We start from the raw sequence: 23814 nt of genomic DNA, 5'->3' as shown, positions 1-23814 counted from the left end.
GAGCATGGGGAACAAGGCCTGGCCTGCCTGTAGAAAGCTGTCCTAGGGCTTCGAGTCAGGTGGGTTGAGAAGCAGAGAGAGCCCAAGGCCCTCAGAGGAATTCACATGGCAGGCAGCCAATGGGAGGGGGAGTCTCCATTTTAATTCTGAAGCAAAGGGAGTCCACTCACTAGTAAAACTGGCACCCAGAGGGAGCCCCAGGTGCTGCAGGCACCTCCTCCGCAGGAATTTGCAGGTGCAAACTTGCCCTCAGGCAGTGCTCATGCACGAGGCTGTGCTCCATGAACCCCAGCATCTCCTGGGGCCCGCAGCACCTCTCCCTCATATGGTGACCCTGCAGACATGTGTGGGAGGGGCCCAGGAACCTGGGTTGTAACCACCCCCCCCGGTGATGCTCCTATATGCTAACATTTCAGACTCAGCATCATGGGCCACAGTGGCAATGTGGGGAGAGGGGAATGCCCCTTTGTGACTCTGGTTTTCTCGTAGTGTCTGTTCCTCAAACTGTCGCACACACGGGCCGGGGAGAACTGTGCTTTTCTAGGATTTATGATGGGGCTGTATATTTCCCCAAGCTCTGCCTTCCAGCTGCAGGTTTGGAAAATTGCCTGATGGCATTTATGGATACAGGCTCGACTTCCATAACTAGAAACTGCAGTGGTTTGCAGGAGAGCCGCGGCAGTAGCTCCTGACGACCTCGCTGCTGCCCGTGTTATCAGAGGCAACTGGGAAGCCCCATGGGTGGTTCTTCTCAGCCAGACCTCCGAGGTTCAAAATGAATCAAGTACTGGAAAGAACAGGGCTTGGGAGAAACCCAGTCCCTCCTCCTCCGGAGCAAGCCGGAAGCGTCTCTGAGATCTGCCATTCTCAAGGGCTCTGCCCCCCGGAGAAGGCTGTGGAACTGTGTATGGGACCCTGCTCGAGGCTGAATAAAGACCTCCCAGTATGACCATGGGTGGACCCCTGGAACCTTATGGGGATGTGAGTAAGCTAAGGACCTTGTGGACGGAGAGCCCTGGAGTCACAGAGGTCCTTAAAGGAGGGAGGCAGGGAAGTTGAAGGAAGAAAGAGACGTAAGACAGGAGCTGCCTCGCTGCCTGGAGCTACGAGAACGGGCCACAAGCCAAGGAAGGTGGCTGGTCCCCAGCCGCTGGGAAAGATAAGGACATAGACGGTCCCCTAGAGGCTCCAAGAGGACCCGGGCCGCCAACCTTAGCCCCGTGAAGCTGATTTTGGAGCTCTGGCCTCCAGAACTTACAAATGAGACTATAAGTCTGCATTGTCTGAGGCCACTGAGGGTGTGGTCATTTGTGATGGCAGCCCCAGGACACGCACACGGGCTCTGAGGGCCAGGCGCTGTTTATCTCCTGTTTGTAAGAGAATACTCAGGTCTCTGCTGGGACAGACTAAGAAGACGTGTAATGATCCACATTTTTGATCAGAGATCTTTAAAAAAACCTTTGATTGGTCTGTTTTTGCATATCTTTGATAATTCATTACCAATCATATGGAGAATCTCGCTTAAAAATTAACTTTGGGTTCTTTTTTTAAGGTTACACAGACGTTTGAGTTTCCTAGAACCTGTGAAATAGGTTGGTTTAGTGGCTGTGAGGATATTAACTCTACCCTTAAGCCCTGAGCCTTTTTCTTTTTCAACCCCAGGAGGAGGAGACTAAGGCTGCCTTCCCCTTGACCTTCCCCAGCAGGGAGGCCCTCTGCCTGATGTGGAGGGAGGAGCCTGGGACGTCCACTTACTTTGACCACAGATAGCATCCCCTCGTTGGTCTGAGGGTTGGTGTGGATCTCGAAGCTCTGGCCCGGGTTTCCGTTGATGATGGTGTAGGCCGCCCTCCACGCGCCTGTGGAGGGGTCGTCCTTGTCTTCAACTGTCAAGTTGACAATAACCCCCACAACTCCTTCCTCAACAGTGGCTTGAAACTGCAAACAGAGCAGATGGTTACTGTCAGTATTTGGTAAGGACAGTACTGATCCTTCACAGAGCCCTTCCCACAGGCCTGGCAGTGGGTCCGTTACCCATATCAACTCATTTTACGGTGAATAATGCAGGAGAGCCCAGCGGGCAGACAGTCCGCTCCTTTCGGCCTTCCCCGCACCGAGCTGGGGCCCGGAGACTGCCTTCTCTCCTCCCGAATGTGGCCAGAAGTGATGCTTGCCTGATGGGAGCAGCCGTCCCTCCTTCTTGGTGCCTCTCCTTCCATCTATCTACACACAGAGGACCCCAGGACCCCAGGGCAGGGTGCGGCCACAGGCGGAAGAACGTGGGTCCCGAGTCCCCCCACCCGTCCCGAGCTGTTGTTGAAGGAGAAGCAGACTCCTATGGAATTTGAGCCTTTATACAGTTTTGTGTGTCTTTGTTCCTGCAGCCTCACCGACCCTCAACAACGTCACCGGGGCGCCGGGGCCCCTCCCTTGCATGTGGAGGGACTGGAGCTGGAAACTCGGTGTTTGACTCCAAGGCCTCTGCTCAGTTGCACCATCTCCTCTAGAGAAGAGAGCGCATTTCACCCGCCCCACCTCTCCCCCACAACTAGCAGGACTTTCAAAACCCATTTCCTAAGGAAACATATAAATCAGTTGTTTGGAGCCTTGCTGTGCCCGTGTTTTTATTGTCATATATCTCAAATACTTGTTGCAAGTAGGTGTGGTGAGAATAAATCAATAAATGAAAAATCAGTTTTCCCATAGATAGAGAATTTCATGAGTATCATTAGCACATTCCTTTGAGCTGGAAGCATAAAGTATTGTTTTGGTGCTTACCTCTGACACACTACAGGTGAATAGTAATCTGTTTGCAAATATTTTACAAACAAGTAATACCAATAAGCTGACAAGAAGAAGAAATATCTTGGAATTTCAATTAGTAGGAAAGTGAATCTAGAGACAGTGCGGTGATGTCAGAAAGCCCTTGTGTTCAAAGAGAAGTAATTTGAGAAATGGGGTTTCAAAAGCAGTGGCTGATTAATTGACTTGCAAATCATTAATCATAAGCCTTAATCTTGATGCCTTGTGGGGATGGGGCAGGGACAGTTACTAATTTGTCTACCACACCTCAGCAAACCTGGGTGGGTTGTTCGTTTCTGTGTAAGGGGCGCTGGGAAATTCTTGGAACCTGATGGCAGGATTGAAAGTAGCTGGGGGTGGGGGGTGGGGTGGGATGCTGTCACACGGATATGGGCTCCAGGCGACAATGCAGTTGACCTGATTCCTAAGTAGTCCTCTCTTCTAGCTTTCCCCCCTTCTCACAAAATTCATGGAATTCCTAAGCTTCAATCTAGATAGGCGGTTCTCAGCCCTGTCCGCACATTAGAATCTCTTCATTTTGTTTGTTTTTTAAATAACAATCATAAGCCTTAATCTTGATGCCTTGTGGGGATGGGGCAGGGGTATTCTAATTCAGTGGGTTTGGGGTAAGGCCTGAGATTCAGTATTTTCTTAACCTGCCCAGAGAATTCTAGTATGCGGTTCGGTTGAGAGAAGCATGATAGGGTCCAAGGTCAAGGTCAAGAATGGTAAGGTGGTGTCAATGTTGAGCCCACCCCGGTACTGAGCCGCTGCCTGAGCTCCATGCTGAGGGCCTGCGGTGCATCTGGCTCAGCAGGAAGGAGTGCTGGGATCAGCCCTTGCTGTCAGCCATGCGTGTCCTCGGTGCTATCTAATCCCTTCAGATTCAGATGAAGGAAGAGGCACAGAGAAGGAAGGAAAGTCCAGAGTCGTTCAGTGAACCAAAGGTCAAGTCCATGTCTCCTGGATTCCTGTAATCTCTGCTTTTAACAAGTGCTATTACTCAAGACTCCCATCACTGAGGCTCATCCTTCACCCCGGCTGTGGTCCAGGGCCAGAGGACTGGTTCTCTGGCCCCACTGATCACACCAGACCTCAGCTCATCACCTGTCCTCATGTGTCTTCTGACACCTGTAACTTAGGACGCCGGGTGGGTGATTATGTGGGCACAGGGAGTGCTGAGACTGGAGGATGCTGGCATCCATCCATGTGGTAGGGGTGCTGTTACATCCAGTACAGAGGTGAGGAGTTGCTTTGTCAAAGTGGACGAGGGTCACATTGCGGGATGAAGACACAGAGCACATCGTGATTTTGAGGAGGCTGGAGGCTCAGTGAAGGCTGTGTTGTTCACAGCTTTCTCCCCAGACCCTCACATGATGCTAGGTGCAGAGAGGGGACCCAGAAAATATTTGTTGAATGAGTCAGTGGTCTTAAATACAGGGGGTGGGACCTGGCCTCAAAGGCCAGGGCGGGGGTGGGGAGGGAAGAGGAAATGTGAGTGGTGCGGCTCTACAGGGGCAGTAAGAGGGACCCGCTGGCTGACTGATGCCTGCTCCTGCCGCTTGCCTGATGTTCCAGAAGGGTAAGGATGGACTGATCTCTCTTGTTCTCCAGGACATCTCTAGCATAGCTGCCTTATGACTTTCTTGGATCTTAGGTAATTTTACCTTCATTGGCCCTTCCTACCATAATAGGTTTTCATGGGTTTTAAAAATTTCATTTTTTTTTCTGATGTGAGGAAAAAAATTAACATTTTCTTTGACCCTGAAAGTTCGTTTTCTTCTGATTTTAGGACCCTAGCACTGTGCCTATGACACCTGATGTGTCACTCGGCCCTGATCCCCAGTACATAGCACAGTGCTGGACACATGAAGATCTGATGGACAGATGGATGGATTTGTAAAATTAATATTTAGGCCAGGTCTAAGTGGGAAAAAAACCTGTGCAGTTTTCCCAGGACACTTTTCTTTTTTAATGTCTGTAGCACCTACCATAGGGGCTGACATAGAACACCCTTTTAGTGTGTGAGCAAATGATTCCAAATGGAATAATGTGGTATTGTTTTAGGAATTCTCGGTGTGTATTGTGGTCCTGATATATCCTTATTTGTAGTAATGTGTCCACAGCTACATTTTCCTACCATCCACCCACCCATCATTCTCCATCTCTTCTCCATCCATCCTCCATCCACCATCTATCCGTCCATCCATCCATTCTCCATCCCTCGATTTATCCATCCATCCACCCATCCCTCCCTCCATCCTCCATCCATCGTCTATCCATCCATTTATCTATTCATCTATCCATCATTCTCTATCCATTTATCTATCCATCCATCCATCCATTTATCTTCCTTCCTTCCATCCACCCATCCATCCATCTTCCAGACAGTCCGTCAACAATTTGGTGGGTGGCTTCTCTGTGCCAGGCATGCTATAGTATTGAATTCTAGGGATATGCTAGAAAACGAAATAGACATGGCATATGTATGATTATAAAACTGTGCTGAATGTTAGGAAAAAAGCAACACTGAGCCTGTAGCTTGAATGGGGAGTGGTGAGAGGAAGTGGGTGCCTGACCCAGTCTGGGGAGGGTCCTTAGGGAAGAATTCCCTGAAAATGGAAAGCAGATGAGGGGCTAATAAGGGGAAAGGAGAGAGAGCATTCCTGGCATCTGGAACAGCAGGAGCAAAGGCCAAGGGTGGAGGGAGCATGGCACAATTGCAGTACGCAGGGAAGGTGGGTGTGGCTGGAGTGCAGGCAAGGGCCAGGGAGAACTGTCTGCCATTGGACCCCAGAGGATAGAGTCAGATCATGCAGGGCTTTGGGAGCCACAGAAAGGTATTTGGAATTCACCTTGAAAGTAAAGTGGAGTCTAGTCAAGGAACTGGGTTATGTTTAAATCTACTCTTGAGAGAATTCAGAAAAAAAAAATCTTTAAATATAGAAAACATTCTACACAATTATTATAGTCTTTGTTAAGACCATTATCTGATTCTTGCATAAACTACAAAGCCAGTTTCCTTGAGCATCCATTTAGAAACTCATTATTGCTTAATTAAATACCCATTCTATTAATTCTATTCCATGTTTTAACCCCATTATGTAATTCACGATGGAAAATTAAATAGACTGAAATGAAATAGTACCATTTTATATTTCTATAGCAATGCTCACTTTGTGATTTAAAAACAATAGACAAGACATGAATTTAGCATACAAGAGCAGGAGGAATTATTGATTGTAACATTACTTCCTTTAATTGGAAAAAATAGATAAAGTCACTTTTCTGTTAAACTGTGTGGCAAATCAAATACCAGACAAAATATATTTTTACATAATCAGTGTGGGTGACCGGCTTGGGACATACTGAGGCTCATTAGCTCTCTCCCCTTGTATTCAGAACTGAGTGTTTCATTCTGCTTTCTTTGACAACATGGGGTGAGTTTTGTGATGGACATTTAGGAAGAGAATGCCTGGACCTTCCAGAAAGGTCATCCATCACCAGGGGGAAGAGGGACTTCCATTTTATTTTACACCAAGAATAAATGCTCTTCCTCATTGAGCAAATGGTTGATTTTACGTTAAGGTTAACCTGAAATTGGAAGTAATAATCATCAGGGTAGAAAGCCACTGCTAGGGAAGAAGTGACAGTGTGTGACCTTAAGGGACTGGACATCTATAAGCTTGCATGCTTGACGACTAGAGTCCAGGTTCATGAACTGTCATCCAGGATGTTTCATGGATGGTGAACTTGAAAAGTTGGGATGTAGCCATTTGGGCCCTGGCTTTGGGAAATTAAAAGATAAGGTCCCAGAAAATTTTATAAACTTGAATTTCTATCTGTGAGGTGAAAAGCATGGGGGAGAGATCATCAGTAATTTAACTTGCAAACAATTTTATGAGTCTATGTTTACATAAAGGATAGAGCTCATTGGAAAAATCTGATCTCTTGCTGATAGCCTAACAGGTAGAAACTGTGATTGCTAGGAAGAAGATAATACATTTAAGGATCCTGACACATTGCTTGGCATAGGAAAAGGAATCAGTATTTGTTAGTGAGGATGATGATGATGGATTTTGTTTTGTATCATATGAAATTCTTACTAGTAAATTGGAGAATATGGCTCAAACCCCTATGATTCTTTCTGTTCTTATCATGGACTGCCTTTTAATGTATAATTTTCATAGATACCTCATATCCCTGAAATTCGTGTGGGAATGCTCTTCTCTTTTCAGTTATGTGTATCTGACACATACTTTCTTATCCCTGATTTGCTCTAACTATTGCCAAGGCAAATGATGTTAACCTACAGCACCCACATTTAGGAGGAATAGCTGCATTAGATATCTGGTTTCCTTCTATCTATGATTAGGATTCACCCCAGGATATAAAAAAATGAAAGAATTCCTTCTAGTAAATATCCTTTAAGTGTCTACTGCATGCCAAGGGGTCCACCAGAGGCAGGAAATATAGCAGTAAATGAAAGTGACACTATTCTCTCCCCTCAGGGGCTTGCAGCTGATTGCCACATTTCCTCCCACTCACCTCCTTTCTTTATATGTTTTGTTGACCTATGACATATCCAAATATTTTGTTTCCTACCATTTCTCCACTCTTATACATCCAAGGCTGTACCTGTGGCCAATTACGGGTGCTTTTACATTTGGGCCTAATTTAGTTTCCAGCTAATGGCCATTTCAATAAATGGTGCTGGATCATTTGTACATCCATGTGGAGAGAACAATGAATCTTGATCCCTACTTCACACCATACACAACATGTGTAAGGTAAAACTATAGAGGTTTTAGAAGAAAACATAGGGGGACATTTTAATTCAGCTTACAGTTAATGTTTATGGGCACTATATATATATATACACACACACACACACATATATATGTATATATATGTAATACAATGTGTAAAGTATTTTAATATATAAAATAATACAAAAATATAAAATGTCACTATGTATGTGAAATTCACATAATAGAACACATATAATATTTAAACAAAAATTTAACAAGTACACAGAGTTCTAAATAAAGTTCATTCAGTATTTTAAAGAAGCCTTTATGTCTAAGAAATGATTAACAACAGAGACCCACAAGGGACTCTGAAGGTGCTTGGCTGAAAAAGCTTCAGCCAGCCCTCAAGAACTGGACCTATTGAGTCCTTCCCTAGCCATACCCCAATAGGACATGCACAGACAGGCCCCCAAATGACTACAGAACCAAGACGGGAGGAGGACATTCAGGAACCCACCAGACCATAATGCCACCAAAGCCCCAGACATTGGTATATTTGACTCTTTTCTCCACCTGGTTAAAATTCTGTCATCTCTAAATACCCCTTTCTCTTTGAAGATGAGGAGTGGTGCCAGACCTTTGGTTTTTAACACTCATGGAAGACAATTCACACAGTGAGAAGTAAATCAGAAGCTAGAGCTCAGGCTACCAACAAGCAGAGGCAGCTTGGGGCATGCCCCTCCCAACTGTGCACTTCTGGAGAATGAGGTTCTTGTCTCTGATTCCCCAAAATGCCAGATCTTTCATAAGATGAGAACACTATAAGTAGACATTAAATTTTAGGATTTTTTTTTTTTTTTTTTTTTTAGAGAGAGCACATGTGAGCATATGCATGTGTGAGTGGAGGGTGGGGGGCGCAGAGGGAGAGAGAAAGAATTTCAAGCAGACTTCATGCTTAGCATGGGGCACACTGCAGGGCTTGATCCCAGGAGCCATGAAATCATGACCTGAGCTGAAACCAAGTTGGACGCCTAACCGACTGAGCCACCCAGGTGCTGCATTTTGGGATCATTTTTATCTGTGGAATGTGCCAGTGTACATGTGTCTGAGAATAGTGGCCAGGTCTTCTCTCTTCTCACTGAGAAAAAGGCAAGTGAACTAATTGTAGTTCAAATGGCAGAAACAATAGAATTCTCCATGGTGGAGGTCAGTCTTCCTTTTCTGAGGATCCTTAAAGAAGATCCCAGCCCCTACTGAGAAGAGTGTTCTAGGAGGCCATTTGTGTCATGGGATCCCAGCTTCCTTGGCCAGAGCGGACTGGACCCAGAAGTGGTACCTAACTCACAGATGACCAATCCATTGTCTGCTTCATGAACAATCAGATGTTTCTCTAAGAATGTGAACTCAGAGAAATAGGGGCTATAATCAGAGAGTAAAGAGTCCTTAAGTCCCAAGTTTCGGAGTAGTTGAGCATGGAGTGAACTTTTTTTTTGTCCCTCAGACACCAATGACTAGATGCATAGAGAGGCAAAAGAGTAGACACACTGATGGTAAAACAGAGATCTCAGGGCACTCAAAAGACAAAAGACAGATGGGGAAGCATCCTTGGTCTCCCACTGGTTTTCCAGCCCTGCCCCCATGCCCACGAGGTTCTCTGCACCTCTTGTCTGCTGGATGTTTCTAGGCCTGTCAACGGCACCATCTTTACCTGCTACATTGAGTGGGTTTCTGCTCCTAATGGAGCCTGGGGAAACCAACTCTGGCAGATGTCTGCCATTCTTAGCAAGTAAATGTGGCCTTTTTTGATGAAGATTTGGGTTCCACACATGTGTCCCCCAGTATCTTTTTGCACCTTGCTATGGAGAATTTCAAACATTTATAAAAGCAGCCAGAATAAAGAGCCCTATGTGCCCATCACCAGGCTTCAGAGATTTTCAACTCGTGCCCCCCTGTGCTTCAGCTACACACCCACGTCTCCCCATTCCTGTATTATCTGGAACAAATCCCAGACGTATCATTGTATCTGTAAATACGTCATTGTGTGTCTCTAAAAGATAAAGGCTCTTTTTAAGAAAACATAATCGAAGTCCTTTCTTGATCCAATTAACATTAATTTCTTCTGATAATTACTCTTTTTCTTTTGTGCCAGATACTTTGATAAAAGCATTTGCATGTTCTCTCTATTATGGAAAGAGAGCGTACCTACCAGCTCTGGGAAAGGACAGTTATAAAGGGGCTTATTAAACTTTTCCACGTGTTGCCAGAGTTTTCTTAGTTAAATGTTTCAGGCAGGTGAAGAAATGCAAATGGTTCAACAATAATAAGGAACAACAGCTCAACAACAAAGCAACCGGCTCCTGAGTGAAGAGCACTCTTCAAGATTCACTGGCATCCCGGGCAATGTGGTTCTCAATCTGAGGTTCACAAACATCCTCCTGGTTGGTGTGACCCACCCACCCAGAGAGGCCCTGGGCTGGAAGGAGAGCTCTGTGCCCGGAGGGCTGCCATCTGTGGGTCCCCTTTCACCAAGAGGAGAGGCTGAGCATCCCCTGCTTTCTGGCTGTACAGGGGCAGGGGGATGGGCCAATGGGCAAGAGAGGGAGACAATATTCACTGCGCTTTCTGGTGGGAGCCATTCCCTTTTCCCGCCCAATGCACACGTCTCTGTGGCGGCTCATTCCCCACGAGGAGTTTCCACGTGTTGCAGACACAGCGGAGGGGCTGAGTCAATGACTTTCAAGGACAATGCCCAGCCAGGCCTCCTCCCTGGAGGCCCGGCAGTGCACCTGCTAATGCTCATTTTCTTCCTCTCCATGATCTTGCCTGAGGAGGCTTGTCCACTCTGCCAAATACACACATCTATGCATGCGACTAAAGAAATGAGTTTTCAGGAAGAAGCGGCTCTGATAACAAAATGTGGCTTTTCCTCCATGAAACAAAATCATGAAGACACATAGCCACTGAAGCCCGACTGGAAACTAATGAGGTCGAGTAGTGGTTGTCAAACTGTGTTCCTGGGAACCAAGGACGTTTGAGGGATGGTACAGGAGTCCTTCCAATGTATCAGGTATTTCCCCCCCAAACAGTAAGACTTAAACAGCTTGGATCATGTTTTGTCTGTTTGGTATATTAGATTTTCCGCTCCAGATTTTGCCTGAAAAAAAATGTTTTGCTGTAAAAAGAAGTTTGCAAATCACTGCCTTAGGGGATATGGTGCAATAAATATTATTACATCAGATAAAGAGAGAAAAATTAAAAACAAGGAGCAAATAGGCCCATATTCTTTCTTTTCTGAATGCCAGGTGTGGACACATTATTCCGTCTGACGGTGGCATCTCTCCCTCACCAGAGTTTCTCTCTTTAAAAAATGAAAGAGAAAGAAAAACACATTTGTACATCTGACGGGATAATTGGAAATAGTTTAATTTTGAGAAGCAGAGAGATTTTTCTGTAGAGATATGCATCCAGCCACAAACATTTGAATCGGGATAAAGAATGACTTTTTTAGGAGCAATCGCATGGTCTGCTCCAAAGACTTTAGAATTGGGTTAATGCAGTTCTGCACGTTTGTAGGAGTGGGAACTTCAGTTGAGTGGGGCAATTTCGGGCCTACCTCTGATTCATGGGTAAATCCTATAACGTCTCTGAGTCTCTGTTTGACTACCTGTGATGTAGGGTATTGGATTAGAGCGATAGGTTCTTAACACTCATTACATGTTAGAATCGCTTGCAAACCCTTAAAAACTTCACATTCACAGGTTTTTCTTGGGTGGAGACCAGGCACCGGTATTCCTCAAAAGTCCCCCATATGATTCCGCTGAGCAGCCATGGCTGAGCACAACAGCTTGAGATGACTAAAAGGTCCCCTCCTGGTGTTATGATCAGGCATTAAGGGAGCTTCGTGATCCCCTCCAGCTCACGCTGGGTCCTAACAGATGAAGACCCTATTGTGAGAGCCAAAGGATGCCACTGGTGGAGAACCTTGAGAACTCTTACTTCTACGCTCATGGGGTCACAGGAAGTGCTAAGAAGAGCAGTGGAATACATTTATTTGCTAATGAAAATACAGGGCTAGCGCCCGGGGGTCATGGTTTTCATTGTCTCAAACACGAATCTGGTGCCCATTAACTGTTACCACATTCCCCTCTGTCTGCCCCTAACAACCACGAATCTGCTTTCTGTCTCCATGGATTTACTATTCCATTTCATACAAATGGAATCACGCAACAGGTGGCCTTTTGTGTCTGGCTTCTTGCACCAAGCAGAGTGCTTTCAAGGCTGGTCCATGTTGTAGCAGACATCAGTACTTCGTTCCTTCTTACGGATGAATACTATTCCACTGTATGGACAGACCACAGCTTATATACCCCTTTATCCGCTGATCAGCGTGTGGGTTATTTCTACTTTTTGGCCATTACGACTAAGGCTGCTATGAATGCTCATGTACAAGGTGTGGCGTGGACTTGGGTTTCCCTTCTCGTGGGCAGAGAGCCGGGAGTGGACGAGCTGGGGTGTGCAGGGACTCCATGTTGGCGGGGGTGTGGATTGAAGTCATTTGTCAACATGCGTGTAGCACTCAGGCTCCCCCTTTCAAACACATGGGGCTGTGCACTGCTGGCTGGCTTCCAGAGCCCATTGCCTCCTGGTCCCATGCGGGGAGGGGCTATCCTTGAGAATAAGGCCTCCCCCTTTGACTGGCACGAGGTCTGGGGACGGAGAAGTATCTATGAGACTGCTATCTCTTTCAATCCGTGGGCCAAGCCACTGGGAGCAGCCCCCTCTTTTTCACTTTGCATGGGGTACTCCTCAGGGTAACGCAGACATGACACAGCCCCCTGGAACTCATGGAGAACAAGCCTTCCTCCCTTCAAGCCACCTGCAGCTGGTTCTAACCAGAGAAAGTATGTCTTTAATCTCCTGGGCTCTGGGAAAATGGACACACTTGGTTAGGCTCCTGATGCTAACACCCCAGTACAAATAAGGACAAGAGAAACCTTCTGCTTTCATTACAAGGGATTTGTACAAATTCATACATGGAATTGACTTACACCTTCTAATTTATATTTAAATCCCAAATGTCTTAGCCAGAAGAAACTGTTCTATATCCATCGTCTGTGTCTGCATCACTGATTTGCACTTCAAATAGACCCCACGGGCCCAACGGTGATTCCCATCGGCACATCCACATATTTCTTCCCAGAGGTGGCTTATGGAGTTTCTCAGAACATCGGAGTCCCACAGGGAGAAGAGATGGATGGGAATCATTCTCTTGGGAATTAGACCCGATGAGAGACGGAGGATGAGAAAAATCATTCTCTGTCTTTTCCCTGCTCTGATACCAGGATGGAGGGACAACAGAAGTCTGTGTAGGCACAAGGGTGCCTGATGGCATTCCCTCGCATTGACAAAGACAAATGAGGAAAGTCTCTTATGTTTAACGCCACAGGGAGCTCTATCATCTGCGTGACTTTGGTCAAGAAACAACCTCTCTGTGCCTTGATTTTCTCATCTGCAAAATGAAAATAAGAGTACATACTCTGATGGGATTATTATGATGATTAAGTGAGAATAAAGGTTTAGAGGCACACCTGACACATAGCAACATATGGCCATTGTTACAATGAACACAGACAAAATGAACAAAGAAATAAAGTTCGTTACCATGCACATCATCATAAGGAACATGACCAAAGAAATTAACTTGGCTCTTTCGCAAGTTTTTTGGTTACGGTAGCCTACTCTTGTTAAATAATGTTTCAATATAAAGTTCCCTTGTCACATAAACTACTTAGAGTTGTGCCACTTAGAATCAGAAGTGTCCTGACTGATACTTCTTATTACCTGATTGTATTTTTTTTAAGATTTAATTTATTTATTTGACCAAGACAGAGCGAGAGCGAGAGCGAGCGAGCGAGAGTGCGCACAAGCAGGGGAAGGGGCAGGCAGAGGGAGAAGGAGAATCAGGCCCCCTGCTGAGCAGGGAGTCCCATGTGGAGTGCGACACAAGGACCCTGGGATCATGACCTGAGCTTAAGGCAGACACTTAACCGACTGAACCACCCAGGTGCCCCCTGATCATATTTTCAATCTAACTTACGGTTTCTCAACCTCAGCACTATTGGCACTTTGGGTTGGATAATGATTTGTTGGGCGGGGCTGCCCTGTGCCCGGGAAGACGCTCAGCAGCCTCCTTAGCCTCTCTCCACTAGATGCCAGGAACACCCATGCTGCAATCATCAACAACCAGACATTGCCAGATGTCCCGGTGGGGCGTGTGCATGTCTCTGTGTGTATGCGTGTGTGCGTGCGTGCGTGCGTGCGAATTCCTCCCTGGTGAGAATCACTAATCTAGCTCAACCAGGCAAGGGGCTCCCTGTAAGTATCTGCCTCTAAATGGCAGCTCACCAGTTCCCCCAGACAAGATTTGTCATCAGGCTTGTCCCAGACTGAAGTCTCAGAGGAAAACACTGAAATAGCATGATAACATTTTCTGGAGTAACTGAATCAGACATTGCCAGGAACACATTCAAGGGTAAAACCGAAGACTATAATTATTATGAAAATTATTGATGTAGTTTTCACTGCTATACAATTTTTGAATTAGCAACTGATAATCCCTTTTATAAAAGAAGAAAGGTAGTTTTTCTTGCTTTCCATTCTTCCTGACACTTGTCTGCCTCTCCCTTTCAATCAGCATGCTCCGGGCCTGTGTGTGGCCAGTGGACTCGGGCCTCCACACGCAGACCTGGGGGCTGTAGCCAGGCTGCAAGGAAGGACAGGCGGGCCTGACAGGGGGCGGTCCTGTCCCCCAAGGGCTCTTCTCAACGGGCCTCAGAAAAATGAGGCGCATTTTCCATTTGGGCCAGTTGGAGCTGTGCTCAGACTCAAGCCTATGGGGCAATGAGGAATATTGCCTGCAGCTCAGTGCTTCTCCCCGTTCTTGAAACCCTCTCGACTGGAAGCGTGGGCCTTGGGCCAGGGGCCTGGACCTCACCTGGGAGCCAGTTAAAAACCCAGAGTCGGGGCTGCCCCCTAGACTTTCGGAACCAGATCCCAGGTGACAGGGTGCTGAGTCAGTCTGAGAAGTTGCTCCCAAGCCCTTCTGCCTACAGCTGCCCCCCCTCTGTGCTGTCCTTGCTGCTGACCCCGAGGCCAGAGAGACCAGGGATACCTTGGCCGTGAACTCAGCAGCCTGGCCTCAACGCTGTCTCCTGGTGCTTCTGTGCTCTGGCTAGAGGGCCCGGCTCCCTCCTGCCCAGTGTGAGCTGCACCCTGGGGTTGTGGGGGGGAGCATCCTCAGCTCCTCCTTAGGCCTGTCCCTAGTCCCTTACCCTCCTCCTTCCTCTCAAGTCTGTAAACACACTTGAGACCCTTCAGTTAAGAAAACCAAGCAGTGCAACAAAGGAAGAACAGCTTCAACTCTGTCCCTCTTGCGGCCCCCCCCCAAGAGGGGCCCGCATTTTCCCCCCCGGCCCTCCCACTGTGCAGGTGCAGACTACTGACTATGTCCACAGTTGCTGGGAGGGCTGTGGACCCCGGAAATAAGCAGTGGACATTTATTTACAATCAAGGAACCATGTTAATTGGTCAATGTTGAGACGTAATTAATGGAGAAAACATCCTGTTCAAGATTTCTTATTGGGTCTCCTGAACAGGGGCCAAGGAAGGTTTTCATGGGACCCTCATCCCCGCCCCCTGCCCCTCAGCAGGCAAGACAGGCCCCTCCCAGTGTGGCTCCAGCTACCTGGGCTGCTGCACCTGAGGGCTACGGGGGTGGGGGGGGTGGGGGTGGGTATGGGGAGGAGAAGGGGGCTGGGGTTTGAATATGGAAAACAGGAACTCTCAGAGAGTTCAGGAATTTTAAGTGAAGGTGACATTTTCAGCTTGACTTTTCCCTGCCAAGTGACAGGGTGGGACAGTGGGAATTGCCAGGTGGCATGGAGAGAATCGGGGAGAGAGAGAAGCTAAGGGGGAGAGAGGGGAGATAGAGACAGAGCACACACAGAAATGGGGGGGAGGGGAAAGAGCGGAGGAAGGAGAGGGGGGAGAGAGGGAGGGAGAGACAGAAATAGGGAGAGAGAGCGGGAGTGGGGGAGGGGGAGAGAGGGAAAAGGAGTGGGGGGGAGAGGGAGGGAGAGAGAGGAAGGAGGAGGAGAGAGGGAGGGAGGGAGGGGGAGGGGAGGGAGGAGAGGAGGGAGGCTGGGGAGGCCCAGAAGACACAGCCTTCCCGAAGAAGAAGCACTAGGGAGGCAGGGCAAGCAGGAGAGGGAAAGAGGAAGGGGGGGAGAGGTAAAGACGGAAAGTGAAGGCAGAAGTGGGCAGAGGGAGGGAGAGCAGAAGATGGGGGGGTGCTTTAAGGTCTCGATGCCGCTTTTTTTAAATAAGAAAATTTGGACAAATCCAGAGCTGTGTTCTCGCATTTTCAGCATTCCCAGGGGCTTGTGTCAGTAGACACAGAGAACGGAAATTTCTATATCAATAGAAACCCCGTGGTTCAATCCTACAGTCTGATCACTTCCAGCGACAACGCACACTGAGAACCAGGATCAGATGGAGAACCAGGAGCCACGGCTAAGCCCAGGGTGGAGGGTGACAGTAAGCACTGTCACCCCCAAGAAAGACAGCGGCACATCCTGGGCCCTGGCATCACCCCTAGTGACTACCAGAGAGTCGGATCTTCTCACAACAGTTTCTAAAATCAGCCCGTTAGGCAAATTTGGACCCCCCCAAAAAAGCGACCCTTAGAAGTCTCCCTGAGTCTGCAGGGCTCTCATGGCCCTGGGAGGGCGGTTTGCTCTCAGGCCCCTTGTAGGGAAAATCCACGAGTGAGTCCAAGAACAGCCGGCCAGACGGGTACAAGCTAAATGTCTGGGGGATGAGTCCTTTGTGTCCTCCTTCCAAGGTCCTTCCCAGGTGTGGGCTTCCAGGGTCCCCTTTACCCATTTGTTTGTTGCCTTTACACAGTCCTGAATCCAAACTACTCCTTGAGGCAATATTTAAGGACAGGTCGTGAATCAGGGAGCCAACCCAAATACATGGTCGGGAGCCTCTGGCCACCTGATGTGAAGTTTGCGTCTGTGATGCATCTCAGAGGGTGGCCCACCCTTGGCCAGGGAACAGGGACCGAGACAGAAATGGTGGCAGCTTCCTTTCTGGGCCAGCTGGTGGGGCTGACTGGCCGCGCCCGGCCCACGCCCCAAACTGAATCTCTTCCTATTTGGCTGGAGCGCTCCCCTCAGACACGCAGCAGAAACAGCAGCTTGTTAATGCCCACCCCTCTGGACGGCACTTTTCTTCACATGTCACAGATAGGACAGTGCTCAAGGGTGACAAGATGGGCCATTCTGGGGGCCCACATTCCAGAGATCCCTGAACACGGAAAAACCCATGACCTCCTTTCCTCTGTCAAGAATGGTAACTTCTGGATGCAACACAGTCCCTTGACCGTGAGACTTCAAGGAAGCTCAGAAGTGACTTGATGCAACACACACACAGGAAAGCACGCGCACGCGAACGCGGCTGCCGGAAGGGTCAACGGTGGAGTGTGGTTGCTATGGCAGCGCAAGTGAAAAGAGAAGCCTTCCCTGGCTAAGCGCAGAGGTGAGCCTCCTTCGGTAACCTGTGTAACCTTCTGCTTTCTGCATTCGGGGTGCGGGAGGAAGGTTCACGTAATTTCCTCCCCAAGGAAGACAGGAGGCCCGAAGTCACCCGGCGCGGGGCAGACCTCCAGGCCCTCCCCGGAACAGAAGAAAAGGAAAGACTCGAGGCCAGCGAGTTCTAGAGCTCACGAGCAGGCGCCGGTGCCGAGCGGGCTCTGCTGTCCTCTGACAAAACACGCAGCTAGAAAAGAGGCCACCACCGCGGGGGGGTTGCATGGCTCCAGATTTGGGGAACAGGCTGTAGGAAGGGGATTTGGCCGAACGGCGCAAAGTGAAACAGGGGCAAATATGCCTGCTTTCTGAAGAAATCCAGGCTCTGCTGGCGAACAGCAGCAAAATGATGCTTAATGGGGGCGCTAACAATAAAAGCTAGGCTTTGTACGTTCGCTGCCTCGAGGTCCTGGGCTGATTGCTCACCCTGTGAGGCGGGATCTACTATGAGCTCTGAAGACCGATCGCCTGGCCGGGAAGTGGAGAGACAGGGTTTGCACCCGGGGTCCGCTGAGCCTGGAGTTTGTGCGCTACTCTTTCTGGGTGGCTTCCCCTCGCGGTCCTGCATCCCCAGGGGACCGGGGCGAGGGTGTCGGACCCTCAGCCTCACTGTCCCCATCCGCACGGCGGCGGCCCCTCCTGGCAGGGGCCGGTGGGACAGCAATGGGCACGCCCCCCCCCCCCCCCCCACGGTGGTGCGCCTGCGGTATAAGGACCGGAAGGGATACACCAGCAGCTTTTGAAGGAACGGCTGTCAGATCTTCAACTCAATTTCCCCCTCCCTTTTCCTTGCATAGGATCGGGGGAGGGTCCTTTTGACTCCTTTATTATCCTCACTGTGGAAGCACACCAAGGCTGTGTGGAATGTATAGGAAATGATGCTGTGTCCTCCTGTTTTTGCTGCCCCTTCCCAGGCACCGCATGCCCCCACTGCCTGGCCACCAACAGGCCACCTGCAAGGGCGAGCAAGTTCTCCGCAGCTGCGTCTTCCAGTGGTCAGCATAGGTGCTCCAGTGAATGCGATGGGACAAGCAGGGGTGACTGTCCATCACCCCACGAGGACTTCCCCCACAGAGCTTTGCTCAGAAAGCCATACCTGAGTTGGGATGCTTCGATGCAGTGTAGCTCAGGGGTGGCTGGAGGATTGAGGAGACACCTAGGGGCAGGTGGGGCATGGAAGGAAGCCAGGGATGGGGTTAGTTTCAAGGGTAGGCATCCTGCAGGTGGGGGTCCAAACAGAGAACAGCCCAGAATATCCAGCTCCTTCCACACAGTATTTAGCCCCTGGATCCCAGATAAGCAACAAGCCATGCAGCATTCTTTATCTGCTCCTGCTGGCTCCTTCCACATCTCGACCTTCCTTGGCTCCTCTTAGAAGCTCTGCTGCAGGTTCAGGTCCAAGCCCACAGAGCATGGAGTATATATGTCCCTATCTGCCCAGTGTGGCCCTTGGGGCCCCATTGCATATGCGAGCCCTTCCACAGGTCCACGATTCTACCTCTGCTCTGTGCCTGAGTGCCAGGAGCCTTCCAGACCATGATGCTCGTCCTCTGTGTGTCTGCTGGAGTCCATTCACGGTGGACCGGGCCTTCCTCCATCGTCAGGGTGAAGTCCACGCAAGTACAGAAACCAGTGAGGCTCACGGGATGAAAACGGGAAGGTAATTTGAAGGTACTTTGGCTATATTCGAAAAAGGGCTATAAACTGCAATTTAAAATGCTCATACCAAAAAGCAAAAAAACCCAAAAAAACAAAAAAACAAAAAAAAAACCTCATACCTTTTGGACCAAGCATTTCACTTGTGAGGGTTTATCCTACAAAAACCTTTGGTGTGCACAAAGACACGCATTCAAGCATTTTTATCTCTGTGATGTTTATAAAAGGGAAAACCAGGACCACCAAAATGTCCATCAACAGGGGATTGGCCCAACTGTGGGCTGCCTATGGAACAGAATATGATACAGGGCTATCAAAATGGATGAGGTGGTTCATTGTTGGGCATTATTGATCAGAAGGGAAATCTGTTGTGTCGGAGGATGCCAACAACCTTGGGTTTACTAAGTAGAAATAAAATGTGCTAAGTTAATGAAATTGGGAGAACATGGGCCATTCCAGGGGCATATTTGAAGGCAGCGCTGAGGTAAAGAGATTATAGAATCCTTAGTTCCTGGATGGTAGAAGCCAAGGACACAACTGGAACTCACCAGCCTGCTGTGAGGGGGGTGTGGGCCCATGCGGCAGGTTCTGCTCCCAGTGGGCCTGGTGAGAGTCCCCTCCTCAGCTGGAAAGTGTGAAAATGACAGACCACATGGAGGTTCAGCGGCCAGTCCCTAGGGGTAGAGGGACATCTTTCTGTGGGGCTCCCAGTTGGCGGAGGGGTTAGGGAGACTTTGGGAGGGGGGTGAGTGAGTGGCTATGCTGTGGACAGAGGATAAGCTCATGCGGGGATCAGCTTGAATCACCTACAAAGGCTGCAGGAACTCTGGGATGCTGCTGACACGCTCCAAGTCGCCGTTCGTGTAAGGGAACCGAGAAGCTGAGATACCCCATGTCTGAGGCATTCCAGCTGGAAGGAACCAGGGTGAAGGAGGAACCCACCTGCCTGAAGGCTTCTGTGAGCTGTCTTGAATTGCTAAACATTCGGGAGGCTTTCTCTGCCTTTTGCTGCCACTAAGAAAGGCCAAGATCCAAAGCAGGTAGCAAAAGCCAAAGGAGAAAAATAAAAGTAATAGCAAGAGAGAAGCCTGTATTTCTCAAGTGAGGGCTGTGTGCCCAGCGTTGGGCTGAGCTCCCCACACGCCGTGCGTCTGAGCCTCACCACAGCCTGAGGAGATGAGGCGCATCGCTTCTCCCATTTTACAGAAAAGGAAAGAGGTATAAATCCTGGTAAAATTGCAACACATTGTGTGCAGAAATGTGATGCCATTTTTGTAATTTAAAGTTAACACTTGAGAGATGGAAAGAGGAGGCACCTGCAGAAGTTTAACCAACATATTAACGGTGGTCATCGCTTGGGTGAGTGGAGATGTGCCCACTTTGTGTATTATAAGCGTGTGTGACAAACACTTTTTTTTTTTGATAATGGAAACGAATTATGTTTTAGTCAGAAAAAAACATCATTTTGGAGGGGTTAAACTGCTATGGAATTCAAAGTGCATTTAAAAGTAAGTCATTTTCTGGGGAGCGTGGGTGGCTCAGCCGTTAAGCGTCTGCCTTTGGCTCAGGTCATGATCCCAGGGTCCTGGGATCAAGCCCCGCGTCAGGTTCCCTGCTCGCCAGGAAGCCTGCTTCTCCCTCTGCCTCTGTCCCCTGTTTGTGTTCCCTCTCTTGCTGTGTCTCTCTCTGTCAAATAAATAAATAAAATCTTTAAAAAAAAAGTAAGTTGTTTTCTGAAACATTCTAGAAAAAACAGAATGAAGTGGGAGGAACCACTGTCCAGGACACTAAGCCTCACATGCAAGAATCAAGACAGTGTGGTACTGGCCGGGGGAGAATCCTAGCCATTCATGGAACAGAGCAGAGACCCAGAAACAGACCTATACAAATATGCCCAAATGACTTGCGACAAAGGGACAGTCACAATTCAAAGGAAGGATAACCTGTCCTCAAAAGGAGCTGGAGTAGCTGCGTGTCCACAGCTAAATACACGACCTCAGGCTGAACCTCACACCTCATACACAAATGAACTCAAAATGGATCATAGGTTCCCATGTAACACATAAAAATATAAAACTCTGAGAAGAAAACACAGAAGAGAAAATTGTGGGGACCGAGAGCTAGACAAAGAGTTCTTAGCGCTGAAAGCAAAAGCATAATCTACACACATAAAAAAAGAATGATGATTGGACTTTTTCCAAATTAAAAAAGTATTTGCTGAGTGAAAGAGTCTATTAGGAGGATACAAAGATAAGCCGAAGATCGAGGAAACGTTTGCAAGCCACGTCCCTGATGAAGGACTTGTATATAAACTCAACAGGAAAAAAAAAAAAAAAAAAAAAAAATCCAATTAGAAAATGGGCAAAAGACGCGAACAGGTATCTCACCACAGAGAATAAAGATAGCAAATAAGCACATGAAAAGGTGTTTAATGTCAGGAGTCACTGGGAAAATACAAATTAGACTCACGATGAAATATTGCCACACCCCTATCAGAAAGGCTAAAATTAAAGCTAATGGTGAGACCAAATGCTCGTGAGGATGGGGGCAAACAGCACTTCTCAGACATTGTTGGTGGGGATGGAAAAGAGCACAGTTCCTGTGGAAGACCGTTTGGCAGTTTCTTATAAAACTAACATGCACCTGGGGCGCCTGGGTGGCTCAGTTGGCTGAGCGTCTGGCTTGTGATTTCAGCTCAGGTCATGATCTCACGTTCATTAGATCGAGCCCCACATTAGGCTCTGTGCTCAGGAGGAAGTCTGCTTCTCTCCTCTATCCCTCCCCCACACTTGTGTTCTTTCTCTCTCTAAAATAAATAAGTCTTAAAAAAAAAAAAACAACCCAAAACTAACATGCACCTAACAGGTGACCCAGCATTCAGGTCTTGGGCATTTATCTCAGAAAAATAACCTGTACACGAATGTTCACAGCAGCTTTATTTGCAATAGCTTCAAATTTGCAACCAGCCCAATGTCCCTTGGTGGGTGAATGGTTAGACAAACTCTGGCATATCCACACCATAGAATACTACTCAGGCAATAAAAAGGGACACACGTTGGTAAGTACAACTCCTTGGATGGCTCTCAAGGGCACGGTGCTTCAGGACAAACGTCACTCTCAGAGAGTTACATAGTGTCTGATTCCACTTATGGACCATCCTTAGAATGGCAAAACTATGGAAGTGGGAACAGACTTGTGGTGGCCAGGGGACACAGCCAGGGGTGGGGGGAACGTAAGTACAACTACTAAGGAGTACACGAGGTACTCTTGCTGCTTATGATAATGGAGGAGTCCTGTATCCTGCCGGTGGTGGTGGTTACCCAAACCTCTGTGTACGATCAAGTGCAGAGAACCCCCCCCTTACCCCCCCTCGCCAACTGGTGGAAACTGGATCAGCTCTGGTTGGCAGCATTATCTGGGTCCACCTTCTTGGTCTCAGTACTATTCTATAGTTACAGGAGACGTTACCACTGGGGAAGCTGAGTGAAGGGGCCAAGGGTCTCTATGCACTGTTTTTGCAACATCTTATGTGTCTGTAATCATTTAAAAATGAAAAGTTAAAAAAATAAGTTGCTTTTCCATGTAAGCCTGAAGATAAGCATTTTGGGGTTATGTGGTCGATTCTACTGTCAACGTGAAGGGGGACCGACTTGTTCATGGAGGAATCCACTTTGTAGTTGAGCTCCCACACATTGCACAGCCCAGCACCCTAATTCAAATGTGTCCCATTTTGAGTGGCAGTGGTTTTTAGATGAGAGAGAGAAAGCACTTTAAAACGCTAGTGGTTATCCCCTATGAGCAAGTAGCTCAACAAGACACCATTTCCTTCTGAGAATATAAGATCATAAGAACAGAGAAACTAAAATCTTTCAATGGAGAAATGAACCCCTTATAAGAAGCCACCCCATGTAATATTAAAACAACCTTTCCTAATCTGGCTCGCTCAGCCTCTCGGAAGACTACACATCACCAGGTTCAAAGCAATACTTTTCAGACACGTTTTTTCCATATTGAGTAAGGAAAGAGGGTATTTTTCGACACCCAGAACCAATATACACAATGGGACAATTCAAGGATTCTTGGCCAACAAAATTAACTCCAGGTGTAGCCTTTATTTAGCCAAAAGCAATATCCCAAATCAGTGTCAGTAATGTGGGTTCAAAGGTGATAAAATGTCACCACCTGTGGCTGACCTTGAGGACAATTTGTAGTTTCCGATGGAATGTCAGCCACACGAAGGACCAGCTGTAAGGGGGCACCTCCCCTAACCTACCTAAGCCCCAGCTTCCTCGTCTGTGAACAGGAAGGACGAGTAGAACCTACCCCATACTCTGCATACCATCCTGCACAGAACCGCTGGCCATAAACTGTGGAAAGAGCCAAGATGTCCATCAACAGATGAATGGATAAAGAAGATGTGGTCTATATACACAATGGAATATTATGCAGCCATCAAAAGGAATGAGATCTTGCCATTTGCAACGACGTGGATGGAACTGGAGGGGGTTATGCTGAGTGAAATAAGTCAATCAGAGAAAGACATGTATCCTATGACCTCACTGATATGAGGAATTCTTAATCTCAGGAAACAAACTGAGGGTTGCTGGAGTGGTGGGGGGTGGGAGGGATGGGGTGGCTGGGTGATGGACATTGGGGAGGGTATGTGCTATGGTGAGCGCTGTGAATTGTGCAAGACTGTTGAATCACAGATCTGTACCTCTGAAACAAATAATGCAACATATGTTAAGAAAAAAGAAAAAGAAGAAGATAGCAGGAGAGGAAGAATGAAGGGGAGTAAGTCGGAGGGGGAGACGAACCATGAGAGACGATGGACTCTGAAAAACAAACTGAGGTTTCTAGAGGGGAGGAGGGTAGGGGGATGGGTTATCCTGGTGATGGGTATTAAAGAGGGCACGTTCTGCGTGGAGCACCGGGTGTTATGCACAAACAATGAA

The 23814-nt window shown here is 48.0% G+C and overlaps 1 protein-coding gene across 1 annotated transcript in view; it reads right to left on the bottom strand.

The window, feature by feature from the left end:
• CDH13 (cadherin 13) overlaps positions 1 to 23814 on the bottom strand; it is a 1007564-nt gene that overhangs the window by 84904 nt on the left and 898846 nt on the right. The window contains exon 12 of the mRNA XM_088026921.1: positions 1756 to 1938. Coding sequence (XP_087883047.1) covers positions 1756 to 1938 — 183 coding nt within the window. The remainder of the gene's footprint in view (positions 1 to 1755; positions 1939 to 23814) is intronic.

Source organism: Eumetopias jubatus, unplaced genomic scaffold (genome assembly GCF_037043125.1).
Source record: "Eumetopias jubatus isolate StellerSeaLion01/CBP00866 unplaced genomic scaffold, mEumJub1_p1.0 scaffold_10, whole genome shotgun sequence".
NCBI lineage: Eukaryota > Metazoa > Chordata > Mammalia > Carnivora > Otariidae > Eumetopias > Eumetopias jubatus.
Note: the sequence above shows the minus strand (reverse complement) of the source record. Positions and strands in the feature narration are given on the sequence as shown.